This window comes from Micromesistius poutassou (genome assembly GCF_964030765.1).
Source record: "Micromesistius poutassou genome assembly, chromosome: 20".
NCBI lineage: Eukaryota > Metazoa > Chordata > Actinopteri > Gadiformes > Gadidae > Micromesistius > Micromesistius poutassou.
Window position 1 is genome coordinate 765,241 of NC_140290.1, and position 21,954 is coordinate 787,194.

A 21,954-nucleotide genomic window follows, 5' to 3' on the forward strand; every position below is an offset into this window, starting at 1 on the left:
ACTGTCATACTGCCCACGATCAGAAAGCAAAGTTCCTGTTTTATTAGAGGAATCCTTAGTTAAGATGGTTGAAAACAAACGGTTTGGAGAGGAGCGGAAAGCAAACCTCATACAGCAGCAAAAGGAGGCAGATGCTGAAGGCCCCTGTCTTTGGAGCTTACAGTCGGTGGACCACCAGCCAAATATCACATTTCTGTGAACGGGCCCAAGGTGTCCTACTATAGCAGGCTTGAAAGGACCATTGTAGCATATGACAGCAGAAAAAATAGTTGGCATTGTCCTTGCGCCAAACCAAAGCAGTCATGCCAACACAAAGCCATAGGTAAATGGCACCTTTTTGAAACAAAAAGGCACCTGTTTAAGAGACAGAAGTTCACAGATTCAGAGGGAACCCTACCACCACAACTGACTTCAGAGCAGGACGTCAGTCAGCAGGAAGAGGGAAACTATCCACCAAGGGACAAAGGTGTAGAAAGAATGTACATTGTGGAGAATAAAAAACTCCCTGCTGAACTACCACAGACTCTCATACAATAGAGCAGAGATGCCCATGTGTTGAATAGCTTTCCAAGGCATTTGATTCCAAAAGAAACCAGATGTAAGGAATGTGATTGCATGCTCAGTGACCCTGTACTGATAACCTCTAAAGGGAGGATTTTGTCAGCCACAAATCATGATGCCACATTAAATTAACAGTAAAATAATATTCTGTACTGGTCTGAGAAGGAATGCATAAAATATTTAACAATTGTGGTATTACATTTTCTTTTAAGGAATATCAACCTACAGGAAATTATGCCTGAATTGCAGCACGGTGTACAGGTTGCAGGAGTGGGAGGATGGTGTCCACAATTTTGACGACCATCTGATCCTTGTGCGTGTTGTTACGTAATGCAATACAGGTGAAACCACATTACACTGTATATTTTGTGTTAACTGAAATACATAAACTATGATACAGTTGAAAATTAGACCATTCTGTTAATATTGTCCTTATTATGACCTTATACTCTCTCTTGCCATAGTCACCTCACATAATTATGGATGAGAATGAATGAAATATGAAAATAGAATGAAATATGGATGAGTCTATTTTATCAGCAACATAGGACAAGAATTACACAAACTATTAAAACTGTTAATAAGTATTGTTTATTTTCACAAGCTGTAGTGTTTCAGGGCTGACCTAAGATGTGACTCAATAACAAAAGTATCTTAAAATAAAGATGTTTGAATTGTTAAATGATTAATTCAATTTCTCACCATTTTTACAGACACACACTGCTGTCAGTGACACTGCTGTCAGTGACAGTGACACTTGACACTTTTGAAGCTACTGAAAAGATTTCCTTCCCGAACAAGGACAGGGTTCTGCAGGCATATTTACACTTTGAGGCTTTAATCAATCATGAATACATGGATGCATATATATCCTGTGGATACAATCCATTGGTTATAGTAATGGATCTTCACAAGAAAGGGGTATTTAATATGCCAGGTGAGCTTGATAAAATGTTGTTTCACAAAATGTATTCACTGACTCAACACTTTCACAATGGCGCCTTTCTCTAAATTACTGTGATCTCAACAATATTGTAACTATAATGTAGTGGACACATTATAATTATTTTGTAGCAGCATGGTCCCATGATTTATTTTGTTCATGTTGATGTACAACAACAACATATATATCTTTTTTACCAGTCAGTGACATTGAAAGCCCACCAGAAAACTATGACGGTCATGTAGACATCGAACAGTTCTGGGATGCTTTGACCAGAGAAATGCTCAGCAGAGGTTTAATTCCATGTAAGTCATGAACAAAGTCAAACCAGCTTTTAAGAATAATAATCTTTTTTAGGATATGTCTCTGTTTGAGATTAAGTGAAATCATTTTCTAAACAAATTGCTTTACACAACTATTTAAATAGTAGGTCAGAATAACCCCTTTGGTGTTGCCCCGAGCTACTACCACTGGGCACCATGAATCGGTCCCCAAACCAGATGCTTAGCACATGTCCTGAACACTGAGTTTGAGAAGTTACATACACCCAAACTGGAAAGCACTGAGGCTGATGATCAGCTAATAACTGAGGCGCGCCTGGTTGACGAAGTATTAAACCTGAAGGTAAGTTTGATGTGAAACAACTTAACTAAATATATGTATTTTCTGTGACACAAAACATAATTTCTCAATAATAAATTGTAAAAAATGCAACAGGTAGAGGAAGTAAGGGCTCTTTGCAAAGCCTGTGGGTTGGATAACAAGGGCTCAAAGACCGACCTTGTGATCCGACTACAGCAAAAAATGTCCAATAGGGTTACTTACAACAAAGTCTTGTGGGGGGCTTCTGGTGAGTGAAAGAATATGTGAATGCAATACTTGTTTTATTTAAACTGTCAATAATTTTGTTTTGTGTAAATGAGTAAATGAACAGCTTTATCATTGAGTTATGTATATTGGGCATTTTTTCGGACCGCAAAGATGAATATTGTTTCTATCATTTCTGATGTCTTATAGGTGGCTTGGCTGTCATCACTTGTCCGTGTGGCGTTGTGTATTCTGTAAAATTCAATCTCAGAGCAGAGAGCCCACGCGATTATGCTGATATGCTGCTGTCATGGAAACACTTCCCAAACATTTCAATATATGACTACGCGAGGGGATTAGCATTGCAGGCCAACCGACCATTTCAGAGGAGGTTATTGGAGCCAACTGTGGAGAACATTAAGCAGGCATCAGACGGCAAGCTTATAGTTCATATGCCTTGGTTGAAGAACACCAAGGTGCCAGAAGACAAAAATGGCCACCCACTAACTGACTCATCGGAGCATTATGCTCTTAGTGATGTCTTCCACCCAAGGGCGTCATCAGCTTTTTGAGAGTGGGGGGGACAAATTTTGACGGGGGGTCTGGTGGTCCTCCCCCAGAAAAATTTTGAAAGAAGTAGATGCAATTTCCCGCATTCTGGTGCATTTTACCATGTTTTTAGATTTAAAATGATCTCCCTCTTTCATTGATTTTCCTTGGAGCTGGCATGGTCTAGAATTACTGACTACTATTATGTTATTTATATATATATATTTTATTATTATTATTATATATATAGGGCCTATATATTGTTGTGGATTTTGGTCCAGGAAAGGCTGCCGAGACAGGATCACTTTTAACTCACTTTATTTGGTTAAGGTTATTGGTCTATTGTCTATCGTCTATGAAACAAAAGGAGAGGGATCGTAAATAACACGCGCGGAGCGTCTCAGAGCTTAGCATGCAGGATACGCCGCTGAGAGATTCTCCCTTCCAAAGGCGGAGTCTGAGTTTATGTATCCCAGGTGTTCTTCTTTGGGTTTTCTCACTTCCTGTGTGTGTCCGTTGCTGCCCCTAGTGTAAATGTTTTATAACTTTGTCAAATGTGTTCAGTGCTGCCCTCAGGCGATTAGGAGGGGAAATTACCTCTAAACTATGCTTGGTGCTACTGGATATGGCTATGTGAGAGTATTACAGTAAAAATGTATCGCTAGGGAATATTACAATTAAAAAATGTCACAATATATATATATATATATATATATATATATATATATAAACAGCCATTGAAAACGTTTACATGTCTTGATGATATATAGGCTAGGTTTTTTATACAACAAAGTAGGCTATTAGGCACGAATATTTGATATTTGTGACTTTGAATATTGCTAATGCCAGAGAATGTCTCATAAGGGTGCTAACATTCTTATCAGAAAAGCTGGCTGTGTTTGGCCATGGAAGAACGTAATTTAGCTGTTTGGCCATTCAATGGAAAACTTGGGCAACTCTGGCTTACTTTCCTCTTCTTCGAAAAAAAAGTCCTTATGTCCAGATCGTGTCGCTGTCGTTGATCCGACTCTCAACATAGGCTTGCTTCGGTCGGCTTCGTGCGTGTTTTGAATGCGTGCGTGATGCTGCGTTGTGTGTTAAAAAAACAGAAAAACGCGGAGTGGATTTCTATTTATATGGGTAAAGAAAAACGCTAACCCCCTACTGATAAAGTGGAACGGATTTGATTGTGAAGCGATGGAAAGAACGCTAGTAGACCAGTCATGCACTAGTATTTTTGATGGCAAATGTGGGGGGGTCGAAACAACTTTTCTTCAAGGGTGGGGGGGACGTGTCCCCCCCCAATTATATTATGCTGACGCCCATGTATATATATATATATATATATATATAGACCTTACATGTTTATATTATTATTATTTATATTATTTATATTAGAAACGCTCCGATCGAAAACGCATGGGTTAACATTTCGTTCTTCAATCGTGCTCTGGGACACGATTCAATAGATTAACGTTTGTGCGCATGAGCACGAAATCGCGTGATACCGGGTTGCCTGCTCGGGGAGAACTCTGGGGTGTGGGTCTGTTTGATTGGAAGTGTCATAGATGGTTAATTCTGATGATCTCTCTTTTTGAGACCAGTTTTTCCACCCGGAGGCTAGTCTATTCCCTCCAGGGATTGCGAGGCAGAGTCTCTCTATGTGAATCTCTGAGGCCCCTTCGTCCAAAAGATTGTTTATTGCCGTACCGGTGGTCCCCATGCCCTCTCTTATCTTCTGGGCCTCTAATCTGACCATCTCGTCAATAGAGTTTTCTCCAGGCATTGTGGTACAATTTCCAAGCCATTCGGCCACTGTCTGTCCTTCCGGGAGTTTTATCCCTTCTGTCATTTGCAACCTAAGTCTACAGGAGGGTGTATTGAGTTGGGCCAGGCTTGCCCCTGACTTAATGAGCTTTTTTACGAAAGCCGCCGGGCTTTCCTTGAGTTGCCTATGAGGCAGGAGTTTCATCAACTCCTTCATGGATATTGGGTCAGTGGTTGGGTGCGTGGCAGGGGGTGGGGGCGTTGCACCCGTTAGATCCCCACTAGGGCCTGTCCTGGGAGTGTAATACTCCCTCACTCTGGGTGGAGCTGACTGGGTTTCCTGTGTTGGATGGGTACCGTAGTATCTTTTTTCATTTGACGGGGGGCAACGGGGAGGGTAGGATCCCAAGGCCTGGTGTTGTGGTCCTGGCCGCCTCATTTCTCTCTGATCATAACCTACAAAGGGCACAGGTCCACTGTGTCCATAGTCCCTGAACGGGTTTTGATCCCGGTTGGGGGTTATTTCTGGCCCTAGGGGCCTTCCTAATGTGTTAGGTCCCTGGATAGGAGGGGCTGCGGCTACATTAGTTTCGGTTCTCTTATTCCACTCTTTTTCTGCAAAAGCCATTACACTTTCATCCCTATTTATGCACCCTTGCCTAAAGGCATCATAACCGCTTCCGAGGAAAGCGTTTTTCCAGGGGACAGTGATCCCTGGGTAGGCGCATACCTGGTTTGCGGTAGGGGCTATTCTGACTAACTGTCGTTCCCTGGGTGAGGGGTCGTACCACAGTGGTTCCCATTGCTCTGTGGTGGGTGGAGCTGGGACTTGTTCAAACTCTGTATAGAGGGGGTGTTGCATCAGTGGGCGCTCCACACTTCTGCAGATAGTTTCCCTCCCACAGGGGTATTTGCTTGCATCTAGTTCCCTACACTTATATCCCTGAGACTTCTTTGTCTCGCAGCAGGGGGCCTATAGGGGTGGTACTCGTCCTCTGTCTCCTCCTCCTCCTCCTGGTTCTCCATTTCTGGTTCGGGCTCCGGGGCGGATCTTGGGAGGGACTTTCTCCTTTGTGCCACAGTAGGGGGGTCTGGTTGGCTCCCGATTCTCGGGGGGGCGGTATTCATGGCAGCCGGGGCTTCATCCCTGTATCGTGGGGTTGGGGCAGGTGTACCTGACCTTCTCCTTAGAGTAGTGGGCCGTTTGGGGTTGTAACCTGCGAAGCCTGTTGATCGCCGTGTTTTATTTGTATATGGGTCTCCCTCATGGGGTCCCTCAGAATCATCTGAGTCCTCAGATGATCGATAGCTTCGATTGTAGGCCTCCATCAATTCGTCTATCCAGGCCTCCCGGGTTCCTGGGTCCACCAAAAGTTGGACATAGCCATTCACCCTACCTCTGATCCCCCAAGGGATTGAATCTACTATATTTTGCATGAACAGCTCGTCTGTCTCTCCCGGGGCCATCTGGTGTCCACCGGTTCTGAGTCTGAGCGTGGTGGACGTGTGGTGATTGAGATCCGATAAGATGTTTATCAATAATTGGTGCATGTGAGCATGATTTAGTCCTCCTGAGGAATATCCTACCCCAGCAGCCATTACTGGGTTAAAGGAGCCTCTTGGTGGTCTTACGTAATCCCAACTCCTGATCCCTTGATTCCTTAGGGTGGTTAGGGGCCCTGGGTAGGGGACTGCTTGGTCCACTCCCTGTTCTAAGACTATCCACTTCCAACCTCCTATCTCAAGTTCCCTATTCTCCTTGGGGGGAGAAGGTGGGGGACCTGTAGGGTTGGAGATTGTGGTTTGATTCCCCGGGGGGAGATCCCGTGGCCCTTGAGGCTCTGGGTGTTGTTGAAGCAGTTGACGAAGCGCGTATGAGTCGTTACTTCCCTTATTTGGGTAAGGCAGGGCTTCCTCTAGCTTAGGTAGCCCTGGGTACATGTTCTGTCCCTCGAGGGGATTAGCTTGTCCCTCCAGGGGTGGGGCGTTCGGGGTCGGGTTTTGTGCCGGAGGCCTGTAGTCCCACATTGGGGGGGTCGGGGGGTTTGATTCTCCCTCCCAGAGCTCTGTTTGGCTCCTGACCCTAAGAGCATCTTGGATTGTTGTATAGTCATAGTGTGAGTACGCTATGATTGTAAAGCGCACATCTTTCCACCTGCCTATGAGATCAAAGAATGCTCCGATAAAGGCTGCTAATGTATAGCCAAATTGTCCATTCCCAAACACGGGTAAAGTTATTTGAAATGGTATCCCATACGGAGGGCCATTGTTATGGATGAGTAACACTCCTGTGTCCATCGCCTCATATAGGGCGTCCACTTGCTGGGCATGGGACAGATTGGTCTGATTGGGACCATAACAGCAGTGTATTATCCCCTCAATACCATGGCTACGGGTTGCCTGCTTGCTAGCCGAGGGGTTATTCAGTGGGATCAATCCCTCTTGTCTATTTCTTTGGGTGTGTGCATCCGTTTCCACGGGAAACCTGTCCCTGATTGCTTTAGCGGCTCCTGCCTGGTGATCCAGATATATGTTAGCTGGATTTAGGAGCCAAGCTCCTGTCTTTCCTAGTCGTTTTGGGTTCAGGGGACAGCTATGTATGTCTCCCTGACACACAATTACATTCCCATACTGCCACGGGCCAGCTGTGAAGAGGGTCGGGTGCCATATCCTCTCTACAGGAGGGAAAGAGAGGGGTTCTACTGTCGTTTCTGCTGGGAGGAGGGTACTTCCTCTTGTAGGATCTTCTTGTACATTCTCGTCCCACTCCCAATCACTTGCACCTTCTCCTAAGTCAGAGGCAACTGCTCTGCTTCTTTCACTCATTGTTCTTTTTTTATGGTTAATTAAACCCCTAACTGACTTTTTCTAGTCCAGCTATTTCTGGTATTTTGGATAGTTAGCTACTTCTTTCCTCAATACTACGGGCGTCCTCTCTTGGTGACTGCTCCCTCAGTTTTTCGGCACGATTGAATTAACCTTTTAATCAGGGGGAAACCGATAACTCCGTTGCCAACCTGTGTTGCCTTTTCGAGCGGCTCGACAGGTGGAATATTATCGTCCTGATCGATATCTTCTACTAGGACTATTAGTAAGCGTGTCCTTGGTAGATATTATCTCCTTAGTGGTGCGGTTCGTGCACTGGACTGTTATTTAGTCGTAATCACTAATTTACAGCCCCACGTTGGGCGCCATGTAGAGTGTTCCAACCTATAATGGGTTTTTATAGTATGAGGGCTATATGAGAACCTTCAGTCGCACTAGGTGGGAAGACCTCTCCTGAGCCGTCGCCTAGGAGGGAGGATACCCGATACTGGTTTCTCTTCGGCCCCGGGGCTTAACCTGTGCTGGCCCTCTTTGTACGTGTTAGAGGTCCTCGGCTGAGCTCGGTGGAGGAAGACTCTGGTCTATGTGTCCAGCACAGGTCACTCGTTTAAGCCCCTACGAGGTTAAGCTAAATTTAGGCTATACGCGTTTCGATCGAACTCTGTGGCGTCTCTCACCACCCCAGTCCCTATGGGCCATGAAGCGGGGAACAAGTCTGAACCTCTTTATATGGCCTCACTCTCCGGACCAGTCACCATCAACCTTGTTTGTGTCATGCACCACTCACCCATCGTGCGGAGGCTGGGAGAACTGCGAGCTGCTGGTCGGGCCCCGACCGAGGAGCCGGATCAATTACTGAAGAACTGATTCAATCGCCTACTACAAAGTGTAGTCAGGTAGTTTTATTTAGATTCAATAAACTCGTTTACACTATGACAGAGAAAAGGAATTGTCAAGAGAAAGAGGTTAAATGTTAACGGAGTCTAATATATAATACCGTTTTACAAAATGTTACAGAAAATTACGATTACATTAAAAAAGAGTCTAAAACATTAAATCATCATTAAGGTTTCTATTAAGAGGTCTACACGCTCCTGTCTTTGCATATCTACTAGAGTCAACAATTGAGCCTATTAGACTGCACGAGCAGTGTTACAATAAACCATACAATCAATTATCAATCAACAATACAAATTATCAATAAACAATATAAGTTAGATGAGAAGATAAGTAAGATTAGATATAATAGAAATAATCCCGTATACAGCTTGGTTCTGCATGGGTGCTATCCCAGTAAATCTGGAAAAGAATAAGCTAAAGAGTGGTAATCGCAATACGCAAAAAAGATCTCCGTAGAGGCTGCCTTTCTAAGTAAGTAGAGCGAGAAAGGGAAGGAGAGGAAGAAGCAGTGACCGGGGTCCAATAGAGTCAAGTGACTCCATCAGACCCCGTGGGTCAGTGAGTAAAAGAAGGCAGGAGAAGAAGTGCTGCCGAGAGGGTCCTGGGTGCGCTCTATATATACCAGTTGCCAGCTGACTTGTGCGTGTGAAGGCAGGCGCATGCGTAGTTATGATACAGTTACATTCAGTCTTAATCAGAGGTAGAGAGGCATGGAGGTTCCTGTTTTTCTTCTGGGGCCCTTTGGTACAATTTTTGCTGACGCAGCAGCTCAGCTGAGCAAAGTCCTGTTCATATATGGTAGTGTCATTCGGAAGTCCTGTTCATATATGGTAGTGTCACTGAAAGTCCGTTTTTTTTCCATGAGCAGATGTACACGATTGTTCCCGTTTTCTTCGGAGGCCACCGGTATCCTTAGCATCGAAACCGCGTATCAGCAGTTCCAATATTTCAGCATTTCGATGTCTCACATATGGCAGTCTTTTTTATGAACATATGGTCATGATGGTTCCGCTTTTCTTTGAGGTAGACAGTACACTTATTGTTGAAACAGCAGATCAGTATTATAACATTTCAGATACAGCAGATCATTAGTTACAACAGTTCAGCAATTTAACAGTGTTCATTTATTGTCCAGATTAATAGCAGATGTCCTACCCTTGATTGGGCAGTGGGAGGCTTAGGGCTAGGTGCGTCAACGTGTGGCCTCACGGGCACACAACAATAGATAGGTTAAAGAACTACAAACATGGCCACTCTGCCATTTCCGCTAAAGCCAAGAGAGACCAAAGGTTTACCTGGGTTAATTAGAACCTGTAGGCGTGGCTTATTTACCATTTCGCCCACTTCCAGTATATATACTGTTTGTTTACATATGTTGGGCAGATGCTCCATGGACCACCTCCAGAATGCAAGCTCATTTACCTTGTGTCTCTGTTAGAATAAACCATGTGTTGAACATTTGCCACTCTCCGAGTCATACCTAGCCCGAGACGACCATACCACAAAAGATGGTGTGTCTGGACCGTACCAACATGGTCCAAAGCACTGTGGAAGCCACAGCCCTTCAACAACCATGTTCTGCCCAACTTGCAGAACTAAAGGCCCTCACTGCAGTATGCCACCATGCTAAAGCAAAGACTGCTATCATCTACACAGACTATGCCTATGCACATGGCGTGGTCCATATTTTTGGATAAATTTGGAAACAGAGGGTTTAAACGGGCAGATGGCTCACCTGTACAACACCGCCATGCCATCGAAGAATTATTACATGCAATGCAGGGGCCTACAATGGCTGGCTTTATACTTCCTTTAATGACAATGTGTGTGTGTGTGTGTGTGTGTGTGTGTGTGTGTGTGTGTGTGTGTGTGTGTGTGTGCACACGCAGAATGCTGGCAGCTGTGTCTACCAGTGGCGGCTGGTGGTTTTTAAAGGTCCCATGGCATGAAAATTTCACTTTATGAGGTTTTCTAACATTGAGTTGAGTTCCTCTAGCCTCCCTATGGACCCCAAGTAGCTAAAAATTGCATTATGTGTAAACCCAGAAGTAGGTATCTTGCTCCGCCTTTGAAAAAAGGATCGCTGAAACACTTCGATTTGGGAGCTGGCCTCGTATGACATCATATGGGGCCATGTTACCTCCCCTTTCTCTGCTTGGCCTGCCCAGAGAATTTGGCCTTCCAATGAGACAATGAGCTAGGACCGTGCGAGCGCCACATGTGTGTGTGTGAATACACACACTGTAACGCAAGTGTTCTTTGTTATTTGGATAACCGTTCTGCTGTTGGTGTTATAACACAATAACGCAAGCTTGCATAAAGCTCCCATTTGGTGAAAAGACTAGACTGTGTTGGGTTGGTCGAGAAGGAATTGGGAACCGCGACATGGAGGAGAAAAGGATTGTTGCCCAGGATTGTCCGTCTGAGCCCCGCTGGCCGTTGTGGGACGGCAGTGGGGCTGGGCGGGCAGCGGGGCTCCGGCGGGAGACAGCCCCGGAGTGTTCAGTGTTCCACTGTAAACACTAGCGCATGGTACCGTGGCCACAAGCTGCTCAGGGCCACACCCCCCCACCCTCCACCTTGACCCGCCTCTAAAAACAGCACGTTTGTGGAGAGCTCATTGTGGGACTGGCTCGTAGTGGCTGTAACTCTGCACCAAGGCTAAATTTCTTGAACGTCTTCAAGTACAGTATTAGGGGCCCACTAACACCTATATTAAAGCATCCATAAAAAAGCATGCCATGGGACCTTTAAAGTGAGGGAGGAAGGACTGCGCGCTTGGTTGCCATTGGCCTGCTTGCACTGTTAGTGGCGTATGGTGGCATAAGTATGTGAGAATCAAGTTGTTTCAGGGTGTTTTGGTGAACTACAAAATAGCAAGGAGGGATAATTATGTGAATAAAATTGATACAAATCCACCAGTGGCAGCATTGTACTTTGAAAGCTGGTGGGCAGCATGTCTTGGACTAGGGCAGAAGAAAGGATGCAAAGCCAATTAGTCAAATCAGGCCTACTCTTGATTTGTAAAACTAAATCTGGGCCTATCATTGGGCCTATTTTTGCCCTCAATGACTGAAGCTATTGGTTGTAATTTGGCTGTTTATTTTCAGCTACAATTGTTTTAAGAAAAATGAAGACACAAGACCAAAAGTGATTCCATTTAAAATGCATCATGCTCTGAATCATTCACTAACATCCTTTCCACAATATTAAACAGAACGGTCAGAGTAACAAACAATTAAAAGAAAAACAAGAACATAATTTCACAACTATTGACATTTTGGGCTGTAAACCTAACATTGTTTGAGGCAAATGTGGATGCTAATGGATGTTTCAGAATGTTGGTCATGGTGTTAAGCCAAATAAGATTGAGGGACTTCATTTATAGATCAAGTCATTCCTCCTTGCTGTTTATGTTACAAATATATCAGTGACCTGGTCATACCAAACGGAATAGTAACGGGAAGTGATTTCAGAATAACGGCGAGTGTAACTCCACGTTTTCACCACCCTTTCAGACGGCTTGGTAACCCAACGGTGGAGTACCGAAAAATAGGTCGGCTCAGCGCGTTTATTTCGGCTGACTTTTGGCGGTGGAAACGCCAATATAAGCGAACAGAGCCGCACTGTACCGCAACGAACAGTAGCGCACCGCTCGGTGGAAACGAGGCATACGAGTGGGTTTGTTGGTTCTTGTAGCCTATAGAGTAGAGACTTGAGGGGATAAACCCTCCCTCCGGGCTGCTCCATAGCCAGGCTCCTATTGGTTCATAGCGCAGCGAGGGTTCATAGCGCAGCGAGGGTTCATAGCACAGCGAGGGCTCCTGCTTATTGGTTCATAGCGCAGCGAGGGCTCCTGCTTATTGTTTCATAGCACAGCCAGGGCTCCAGCCTATTTGTGGATAGACGTTGACGCGATTCAGATCCCTTATCTAGTCCCACCAACTCAGAGGAGGACTTTCCTCCTCTCGCCCATTGATTCCCATGTAACTCACCGGCCGCCAGTAGTTCCCGAGAAATTAATGGGAGTCAATGGAGGCTGAGGGAGGAACGTCCTCCCCAAAGTAATATCCAATAGGCGATAGGGGGTGCTAATGTCCCTTTACTCAGGGAAACGAACATTACATGTACAAAGGCATTAAAGTAGTCATATTTAAGGGCATTAATTCATTACAGTAGTCTGGGCAATCTACATTTTTTATTCTCAATAATGTTAAGGAGGATCTTCCTCCCTCTCCTCACTGGAGAAGCCGCCACTGATTTGTGTGTGAGTGTCAAATAGCAATTTCTCCCAACAGGGAGGGGACAGCCTGCAGGCTAACCTCCTTCTCCTCGCTTTGAGCCAGGATCACTTGGCCAACTACAAGAACTCATCCCAACACTGATGAATTGTGATGTTAAAAATACTAGTAGATGTCAGTAATTAGTATTGAGTAGGAGCAGAATACGGTAAAACTGCTACCGTTAAACAGACATGCTACGGTAACAAACCCTGCAGAAGCACGTCGAGGGCTTAAGGATCATTCAGTGCTTGGTCATTACCTCATTGTCTTTGGCCTTTACATTTCGACTACCCTTATTGTGTTTTTCGATTGTCACATATTGTTGTGAACCTGGGCCCTGGAGCCACCAGGCCCGGAACTGGAGGTTCCTACTAACACAATGGGCCAAGGCCGTTTAAGCAGCGTAGCTCTGCTGGCCATTGAGAGGACACTGGTCAAGTCAGTGGAAAAGACAGCTAGTTGGTATGACAAAGCATTTCCTTGAAAAGGAACAGAGAGCATAATTTACATATATATATATATACAAAAATTGGCAATTGATATGATGTAGGCCGAAAATGAGCTTCCCCTCTTTGAAAGACCAGCAGCCGCCACTGGCTAAATTGGCAATGGCTGAGGCAGAATGGTTCTCTGCTTACTAAGAGCAATAAACCTGTCCATCAGGAATCCTGAAGTAATACCTTTGGCTACTTCTTTGGAAGTTACCATCAACCGTCCCTTGGAACCATTTCCTTGCCACACCTTAAAGATAACAAAGCTGACAGTTATGGAAAAGCCTCACCTTAGATTTGGTGATAAGCTTCCACAAAGCTTCCAACTGTGTGACAGTTGGCACACAGTTGGCAACTGTGCCAACTGTGTGCCACACACTGTGTGCCACACACAGTGTGTGACACAAACTCCAAACTCCAAACTCCAAACTCCCCGACGGTAGAGAGAGACAGCAGGATAAACCTCGAGACCCACCCCCCCGACAACAGCTCTGCCAGCCTGTAATCCCGTACAGCCCCCCCCCCCCCGATCGCCTGCAATCTAACCCCCCCCGTCAACAATCCCGATCCCCCCCCCCCCCCCCCCCCGTCAACAATTATACACCCGCGGACCCTGCTATAAGGTATGCATTACAACATTCTACAGAATCTCACTCCGGCCAAAACCCAAAAGTTGGCAGCCCTGCTTTCATGATTAATTGCCCTGCTTTTTTCAATTAATTGCTGTAGCACCCCCTATGGTCCTCAGTGTTGTGCAAGTTCATACTTGCACAACATGAACTAGAACACATTAACTAGTTCAAAGTTCAGTTCATACAAAAGAAAATGAATGAATTCACATTCATAGTTCACCAATTCAGTTTTGAACTAGTTCATGTTCAGTTCATTAACAGTTTTTTTTTAGAAACTGAAGAAAAACTGTATTCTGTGAATCAATTAATCAATCAATCAATTAATCAATTAATTCTGTGAGGATTAAATGAATCCTCTCCATTACCTGCTGCCCATCACTACAATCTCAAATTGATGTGGATATTATTTGTACACCAGTGTCATTCATCACAACTAAAGCAGTAACTCTATTTAATAATCATGTCATCTGGACCTAAGCATCAATTCAGAATGTCACAAAATCTGAACTAGTTCAAGTTCAAGTTCTTTAGTTAAAAACTTGTTCAATGAACTAGTTCTTTTGAACTAGTTCATGCACAACACTGATGGTCCTATATGGATGAACCATATGGATTTAGCCAGGTTAACCTTGACCTATGCTTCTTTAAGTACACCAAGTTTGTGTGATGATTGACTCAAGTTAACCCCGCCTTTAGTCACCTAACATTGAGAGTAGGATTTTCAGTTAATTGTTATAGCGCTCCCTATGGCCCGATATAGATACAATGATGATGATGATTGCTTTAAGTTGCTTTTTGGCATTAAGTTAATTTTGGCTGATTTTGAGCCTCTGGCGGCCATGTTGTTTTGTCAATCAACTTCATTTTACTTGAGCAGTTGGAACTTTGGTCCCCAACAGCCACTAAGTTGGTCCCACTCAAATCAAACATTCCGTCTATGAACTGTGTTCATTTTAGTAAGTGGCCACGCCCATCTCGATGCCACACCCTAATTGTAAATATGTTGACTTTATCTTGTTTAGAATTTGATTCTGAACAACTTTTGTATTGGACTCAAGATCAGGAGGAGGATCAGAGGAGTCCATTTTGATGTTGATATAAGCATTTAAGTCTTTACTCATTTTAAACCACACCTTTTTTAGAAGTCAATGGATGGGTGCTTTAATCTTTATTGTACAGACTTTGATTTATGTCAGGTTGAAGACATTGGTCCATAGATGATAGATGCTAAAGCATTTTTGTCTAAGTCAAAAATCCTGGGATCCTTGGGGAATTTAGTGTTTTTAACAAAATTCACGGGAAATCTTTTCAAAGAAAGTCATAGGTTCCAGATTTTTTCACCATGAGGATATGCATATGTGAACAAAGTTTCATGACTGTAGGTCAAAGCGGTTACGAGATATGCTTGTTCAAAGTTTGCATTTTGGACTGTTGCTATAGCGCCACCTTTGGGCCAATTAGTGTAATATTTGCTGTCTGTTAATCTTATGTCAGCCTCTACAGCTGTAGTAAGTTTCATAAAAAGCGTGCGAGCGGTTTAGGCTGTGTAAGTCAAACATGGCGGAATAATAAAACTAACAATTACAATAGGTTGCCTCGCACTTTGTGCTTGGCACATAATTATCCTAGGTTTAATGCATGCATACATTAGACTCCTCTCTAGCAGAGTGAGTCCAGAATACAGTTTGACAGTTATTTATACCGTTTCAAATCCTTCCCACATTGCAGATGTCAATAATAAAATCAAGTAATGTTTATCCAAGACACAGAGTTGCCTGTGTTCTTATCAAGGAGAAGAGTGCCTAAGAGGATGTCTTCTCCTTTGTGACCGGTTTACCCAAGTATGAAGGTTATATTATTGGTTGACTCTAAGGAAGGTGGGACAGCTGACCACAGTCTTAGCCTACTATAACAGAGCAGACATAGGCCTATTGTTAAGAGAAAATTTGTTGCACACGGGTGATGCCATATCTATTTCGATCTCTCTCTGACCGTCACCACGGTCTTACTTCGAATGATGCCATTCAGCTACTTTTTGCCTTCTCGCTTCGGTTTTTCGTGAGACTCGGTAAGTTTGAAACTTGGGAAATCTACAATCCATCACGTTAATCGTGCCGGCGCTTTAAGCCCCTGAGGACTGTTTAAAGTTTTCCCGTTAAAGTTTTCGCTATTTTTTCCCTAATTAACCAACTTTGCTCGTGTGTGCAGGAGAAAAGTACTGGTGAACGAGCGCGACGCACGGGACGAAACATTTCTACCCTGTTTTGAATGCTTTGTATATTTTGATTATAATAGGCTCTGAAGTTAAACACTAAAAACACAAGGCTGAAGTGATAGGCTGACTCCCCTCTGCTGTCCGTGGCATATCTGTTGAATGGGTTTAGGATTTAGATTTAGATAGGCCTAGGCTATAAGATTTAGCAATTCAATTTAGTTATAGGATTTCAATATAAAATGTTGATTTAGATTTAGGATCTAGATTTAGCATTTAGATTTAGATACAAGGTTTAGATTTAGATATAAAATTTAGATTTAGATTTAGGATTAAGAAGGAGGTTAACCCTACATATGAAAACATGGAAATTGCAGTGCAGTTAGGAGGGGTGTTTGGGTGTTGTGACTGACGGTTCCAGTGAAGGCACATGTGCCATTAAAGCAATGCCAAGTAAGACTTCACTGGACACGGTTGTGATTTGTGTTTCAATATACATGTGATTTAAGCGGTCGCATAGGATTATTGTCCACTATTGGCAGTGCTCTCTTTGAGATAATTGGTCAGAGTTCACATAACGTGATCCACACAAGGCGAACCAATCTTTATTGATGCTGGTGATGTTCTCCACATTTTTTTGTTTGTTAAATATACAGTAAGCTGCAATGTCTGAGTAATAAAGAAAAGCCATAACAACAATTACCTGAAAAGAACAAGGCACAGGGAACCAAGTAACCAACTAACCTTTTGGTCTTATCTGCGTATAGGCCTACTGGGCAACACTAGCCGCGTTTATATGGACACTTCTGTTCCGAATAGAAGTGGAAGAACAGCTCAATCGGAATAAAAAATGATCATATATACGCCTCAATCGGAATACAATTCTCTGATCGGAATAGAATTCTATGCGGAATAGAAGAGGTGGTGTAGTCCGCTATAATCGACATGTATACACTTATTCCGATTGGTTTGGGGTGGGTGCGGGTAACTTAGAGAGATGGCATCAGCAGCTGCAGTAGTTCGCAATTGGTCCGTTTGTACTTTTATGCAACCCGAACTTGCACTGTCAAGGAAAATGGCTTTTTTGCCTGATTCACGTCTGTGTATCACTCTGCAAGTAGTCCGGTTACTTATCAACCCAGCGGATTCGGTTGCTTAGCGACGTCAACGTCTTTGGCGGACTATTTCTCTGGTGATCAACACTACGAATGGTAACAAATAAATTGTCAAAAGACACACCCTGTGAAGTTATTTTTTCATTTCGGCAAGTAGCCGTGTAATAATGTAGCCTATAGAACGTCGCCAGTTATTATCTAAAATAAGCCCCTTAAGGGAGAAGCAAGACACCTCCGCTTCAAGTCAGGGTTCGGTTCGCCCTGTCGGGGCCTACCGTAATTTCCCGCATATAGGCCGCATCATGGGTAAACCGCAAGCCTTTCATTTAAGTATTTAAAAAAGCAGTATAAGCCGCACCCATATAGGCCACACAAGTTTCAAATGCGCTAATTATGTAATGAATAGGCATATAAAACCCTTCAGCCAAGTGATCACTGCAAATCGATGTTAAACTTGAACTTGCTTTCCCCCCTTTAAGACCAACTAGGTCTACTGCTTGGCACGCATTATTTTTGTGCAGCAGCTATGGACCTGTCTTTCTTTAGGCCTACTGTCTCCGAGTGCGTGTCGCTGTTTAAAACCTGACGAGGTGTTCACCAATGAGCTAGTTTACCATAATAAGACTGCCATACGAATCTGGAAAAAATTTATAAAGACAGCGAGGATGCAGGGAGTTCAGCAAGGCTACAGCTGAAGATCAAGGTAAATAGGTGCTAATATATTTTAAACGTCAGCATTAGAGGAATTGACGTGTTCCCCGATGGACAAATTTAACGCACAACTGTGTGTTTATGCTGAGACTGCTTTGCTTTTTTCTACCTGTCTGTGTGCGCCATGCAGGCTTTGTGCACTGTCAAGGGAAAGCGGCGGTGGTTGAAAAAAAATATTTCGACCGCTTATAATGGTTTATTCGTTTCCCAGTATTTCATTAATTTAGAAGACAGTTTTGTTAATATTTTTTTTTTTGGTGAAACACAACACTGCCAATGTGGCAGTTCCATGCGCAACAGGGATTTATAAAGGTTACTGTACAGTGGCGGAGAATGCGTCAGGAGCTGAATCACCACTACGGTAGAGCTAAGAAGTTTCTACGAGCGCTTCGGACTAACCTTACCAACAAACGATACAATCAAAACCAACAAAATACATAAAAATGCCAAATAGTGATAACACGTCCATTAAGTCGCCGCCGGTCCAGATGTGTCAGGTGTGAAATCTATTCGGAACAAAAGTGTCCATGTAAACGTGGCTACTGTCATGTTTCCTAATGTTATACAAATATATACAAATCATGCAATATTAAAAGCATCATGCACATCAACAAAAAATATAGGCTATCCCAAAACATTGTGTGAATCATGAAATACTATAACAGGTTTAAGTGTAAAACATTTGAGGCACAAATCAAACCCTCTAGTGGTAGGCGGAAACGCACTTCAAAGTGAAGTGGAACATGTCTCGTGGAAAGCCTTCGTCTCGTTAGGAGTCCTTAAAAGTGCTGGTGTAGTCTTTGCAGAGATTATATCGACATGACCAAAATTCTGTGTCAAAACCCAGCAACAGTTAGAGTTGAGGCCTACTCGGTTCTTCCAGAACCGTGTCGGTTTTCCTCCCCATTGAGTATTGAGAAAAGACAACAGACAACTTGTCTGTCTTTCGTTTGGAACCTAGGGGGGCCAAATGATGCTGATGCCGGGACTGATGCCCAATGCGTGGATGAAGTGTGTCAGTTAGGGCTGACGATACACCAACTCACGATTCGGTTTGTATCACGATTTTTGACCCACGGTTTGATACATCCCACGATTTTTAAAAAACTTTAGCAATTTTTAGCATTTTATTTAAACAACATTTACTTATATAACAATTAACTTAATGTAACATTTAGTTGGAGGATGCTTGCAGGTAGGCAATAAAATCCTCAACTCGTTTTGTGGTTTAGGCCTATGTATTTTAAAATATTAACGTCAAATAAATAATAGTCATTTGAAAAGTTTGGTAGCACTAACCAGCGATCCCGCTAGAAAAAAACGGTGCCGGTCAAAGTGACCTGCATAGGTTACGTTTTCCGGACATTTTGATGATATGCCGGTCAAATATCTTATTATCGTTTCTTGATTAGGCTATGTAGCTTAAATAATGACATAATCAGGCCGTATAGAATGCAACATATTAATATGAAAGGGCCAGCCGTTAAACGCCTGGCCCTTTCATACCGCCGCGCGGAACCCTTCGGCAGCGAGGCCGTTATTGCGGCGGTGTGAAAGCAACTTAAAAAAGGGCATGTCACGATTCTGCCTTCTGCCTTCAGCGAGACAGGTTCGTGGCTCTGAGCGTCGAGATTTCGGTTTCGATAAGCATATCGTTACAGCCCTAGTGTCTGTCTGATCATGTGAACGTTTCTGTTTCTGATTGTGTCAATGCGTGTTTGTTTGTGTTTGTTTGTGTAGTCATTAAATTAGCAGTAGTCTACATTTTATAATATATGGTCTGTTAAGCCATTTTTTTTGGGGGGGGGAGGGGGTGCTAGCCTATCCTGTCATGTTACCTGCTGCCAACAAACATTTTGATTTTGTTTGTGGTGGCCAGGTGCCGCGTGATGTTGTACTCGTAGTCTCCGCCGTGCACGCTCCTGTATTGGCCGGCCCCGGCGTTATGCTCCCAGTAGTGGTGCCAGTTCCCGTGTTTGTCCGCCCCGTATCCGAACACGCTCACCTGCAACGAGCAGGGGAAACAGAATGGCGGCTGACTTTCAGAGGGCAACGATGGGAATATGGCGCATGTATGCAGATAACAATAGCCATAACGGCCCAGCCATGGTCGTCATTCATAACGCGATATTCATATCATTTACTTTTTTATATTGTGCCACCCTACTAAGAGTTAAAATAATAAAATGCATACTATTCTCAGCATTCTTTTTCTGCTTACAGAAGTCGAATGGTTTCCCTTCAACGGACAGCGAGCAAATAGTTGGAGCGACTTAAGCCCATGGATGAGGCAAACAATTTGCATTCATAACACATTTGATCTCACCTCATCACATATGTGCAGTGCAAACATCAAGCTGAAGAAGCCGGTGGAGGGATAGCGTCCGTGTTTGTCCAACCAGTTGTCATAGGCGTACTTCATGAACACCGGACTGTAAATCTGCACCTGCAAAACAGCAAAGCTCATCCTCGTTAGTGACATCAGTATTCTAGTCTGCAGGGGAAGAGACAGGAGGATCACTAACGATACCTAGGTCCTACGGAGTGGCAATATCGCTCACTAGTTGGGGTCACTGGGGGGGAGGGGACTGTATACAATACCAACTGCCCTGCTAGACTCATACTAAATACAAAGCCCCACACCATCATGACGTACCTTCGCTCTATCGGCCTGTATCCTAGGCATGACACGTCGGTATGTTCTGCAATAATGCACAGAGAAAAAATACTCTTTAATTGTGACCTTGAATTATCTTACTGTCTGAAACAAATTGTTAAAGCAATATTTCACCCACTTTGTATATTTAGCTTAATATACACGTGCAACCATCAAATTCATTTGGTAATTGGAAAAGTATTCAGCTATTCCATGCATGTAATGGTCCACTGGTTAAACCAAACTGAATGAAAGCATATTACGCTTAATATTAAACATGGATACTGACAGTTTGGTAAGTTACTTTTTTGTGGATAATATTACGGCTAATATGCTAAATGGGTGAAATATTGCAGTTCCAAGTTCAACATAAATGCTATATATTGGAATATGCATAAGCATAATTAAGCAAAAACATATCTTGATATCATCAAAAAGTTGAAACACTCGCAAACTCGCAAAACTAGATTAACACAGACTGGTACCAGTTGCTTTGTAAACAGGCTTTCCTGTACATAATTAAGCAAGTGACCTAGACCTCGTCCTAGTACCAAACAATGTTCAAATCCGGCTGCAGGTTTGATTTGACTAGGTGAGCCAGGCCTTTATAACAGAGGTGTGTCAGTCAGCTGGATCTCATGACGTTACCTCAAGACAATGCACTGGCATAGCATACCAATACGCAACACTCCCTATATACTGAGAGAGCAACGGCTACTTGCACCCATTTTATACCTCTGTGATAAACGCCTCTAGGCATGGAGAACATGTGGTTGGGTGCGGTTGATATTGTATTGTACCACAGTCCAGATTTTTTTATATTAGTTTGAGTTAGTAATATTAACCTGGCACAAACGTTACATCTACATGGATCTGTCATTGTATGGGATTCCATTATCCATTTGAACAAATACAATTGTTGGTGATCATGAATGAAGGTATAGCCTACCTATGTTAGTAATGTATTACACTGGGAGTTTTGTTGTGATACACTGGGAGTGCATTGTTTTGTTATTTTGTCCAGTGCAACGTGCCTTTGTAGGTAGGTATGCAAAGCCATGGGCTCTCTGTCACCTGTGTGAAGACTGTCAACTCAAATACATTGCTGTCCCCAGTTAGAGGTTCTGTTTTTGCACTCAAAAGGTGGAAAAAGCTGCTGTTGGAAATCTGCCCACTAGTTGACAGGAGAGGACAGAAAACCACGGGACTCACGCGTCCCCCCACTCCATCCACTCACTGTTTGATATGGCCAGTGGTGAAGGCACTCATGAGCCACTGCAGGTCAAGGATCTTGTATGGGATCAGCACGAGACTGGTGTTGGGGTCCAAGTTCCTGGCGCTCTCGGGATACATAAGGTGGTGTGTGGTCCGGGCCCCCACGTCGTCTTCAAACCCCTGGGTAGGACCCTGGTTCATTCTGCAAGTCCATCAATTTCAATCAGTGTGGTTCTGCTACACTTTACAGTTAAAATAAAGAATACACAGGACAAAACATGGAGCA

General features: G+C 43.6%; 1 protein-coding gene across 1 annotated transcript in view; it reads right to left on the reverse strand.

Moving 5' to 3' along the window:
* The window catches only part of LOC311365479 (CMP-N-acetylneuraminate-beta-galactosamide-alpha-2,3-sialyltransferase 1-like), a gene marked incomplete at its 5' end in the record, with an annotated part of 37,257 nt that overhangs the window by 489 nt on the left and 14,814 nt on the right, over window positions 1-21,954 (reverse strand). The window contains 4 exons of the mRNA XM_084485027.1: window positions 19,636-19,802; window positions 20,124-20,243; window positions 20,454-20,499; window positions 21,691-21,870. Coding sequence (XP_084341153.1) covers window positions 19,636-19,802; window positions 20,124-20,243; window positions 20,454-20,499; window positions 21,691-21,870 — 513 coding nt within the window. The remainder of the gene's footprint in view (window positions 1-19,635; window positions 19,803-20,123; window positions 20,244-20,453; window positions 20,500-21,690; window positions 21,871-21,954) is intronic.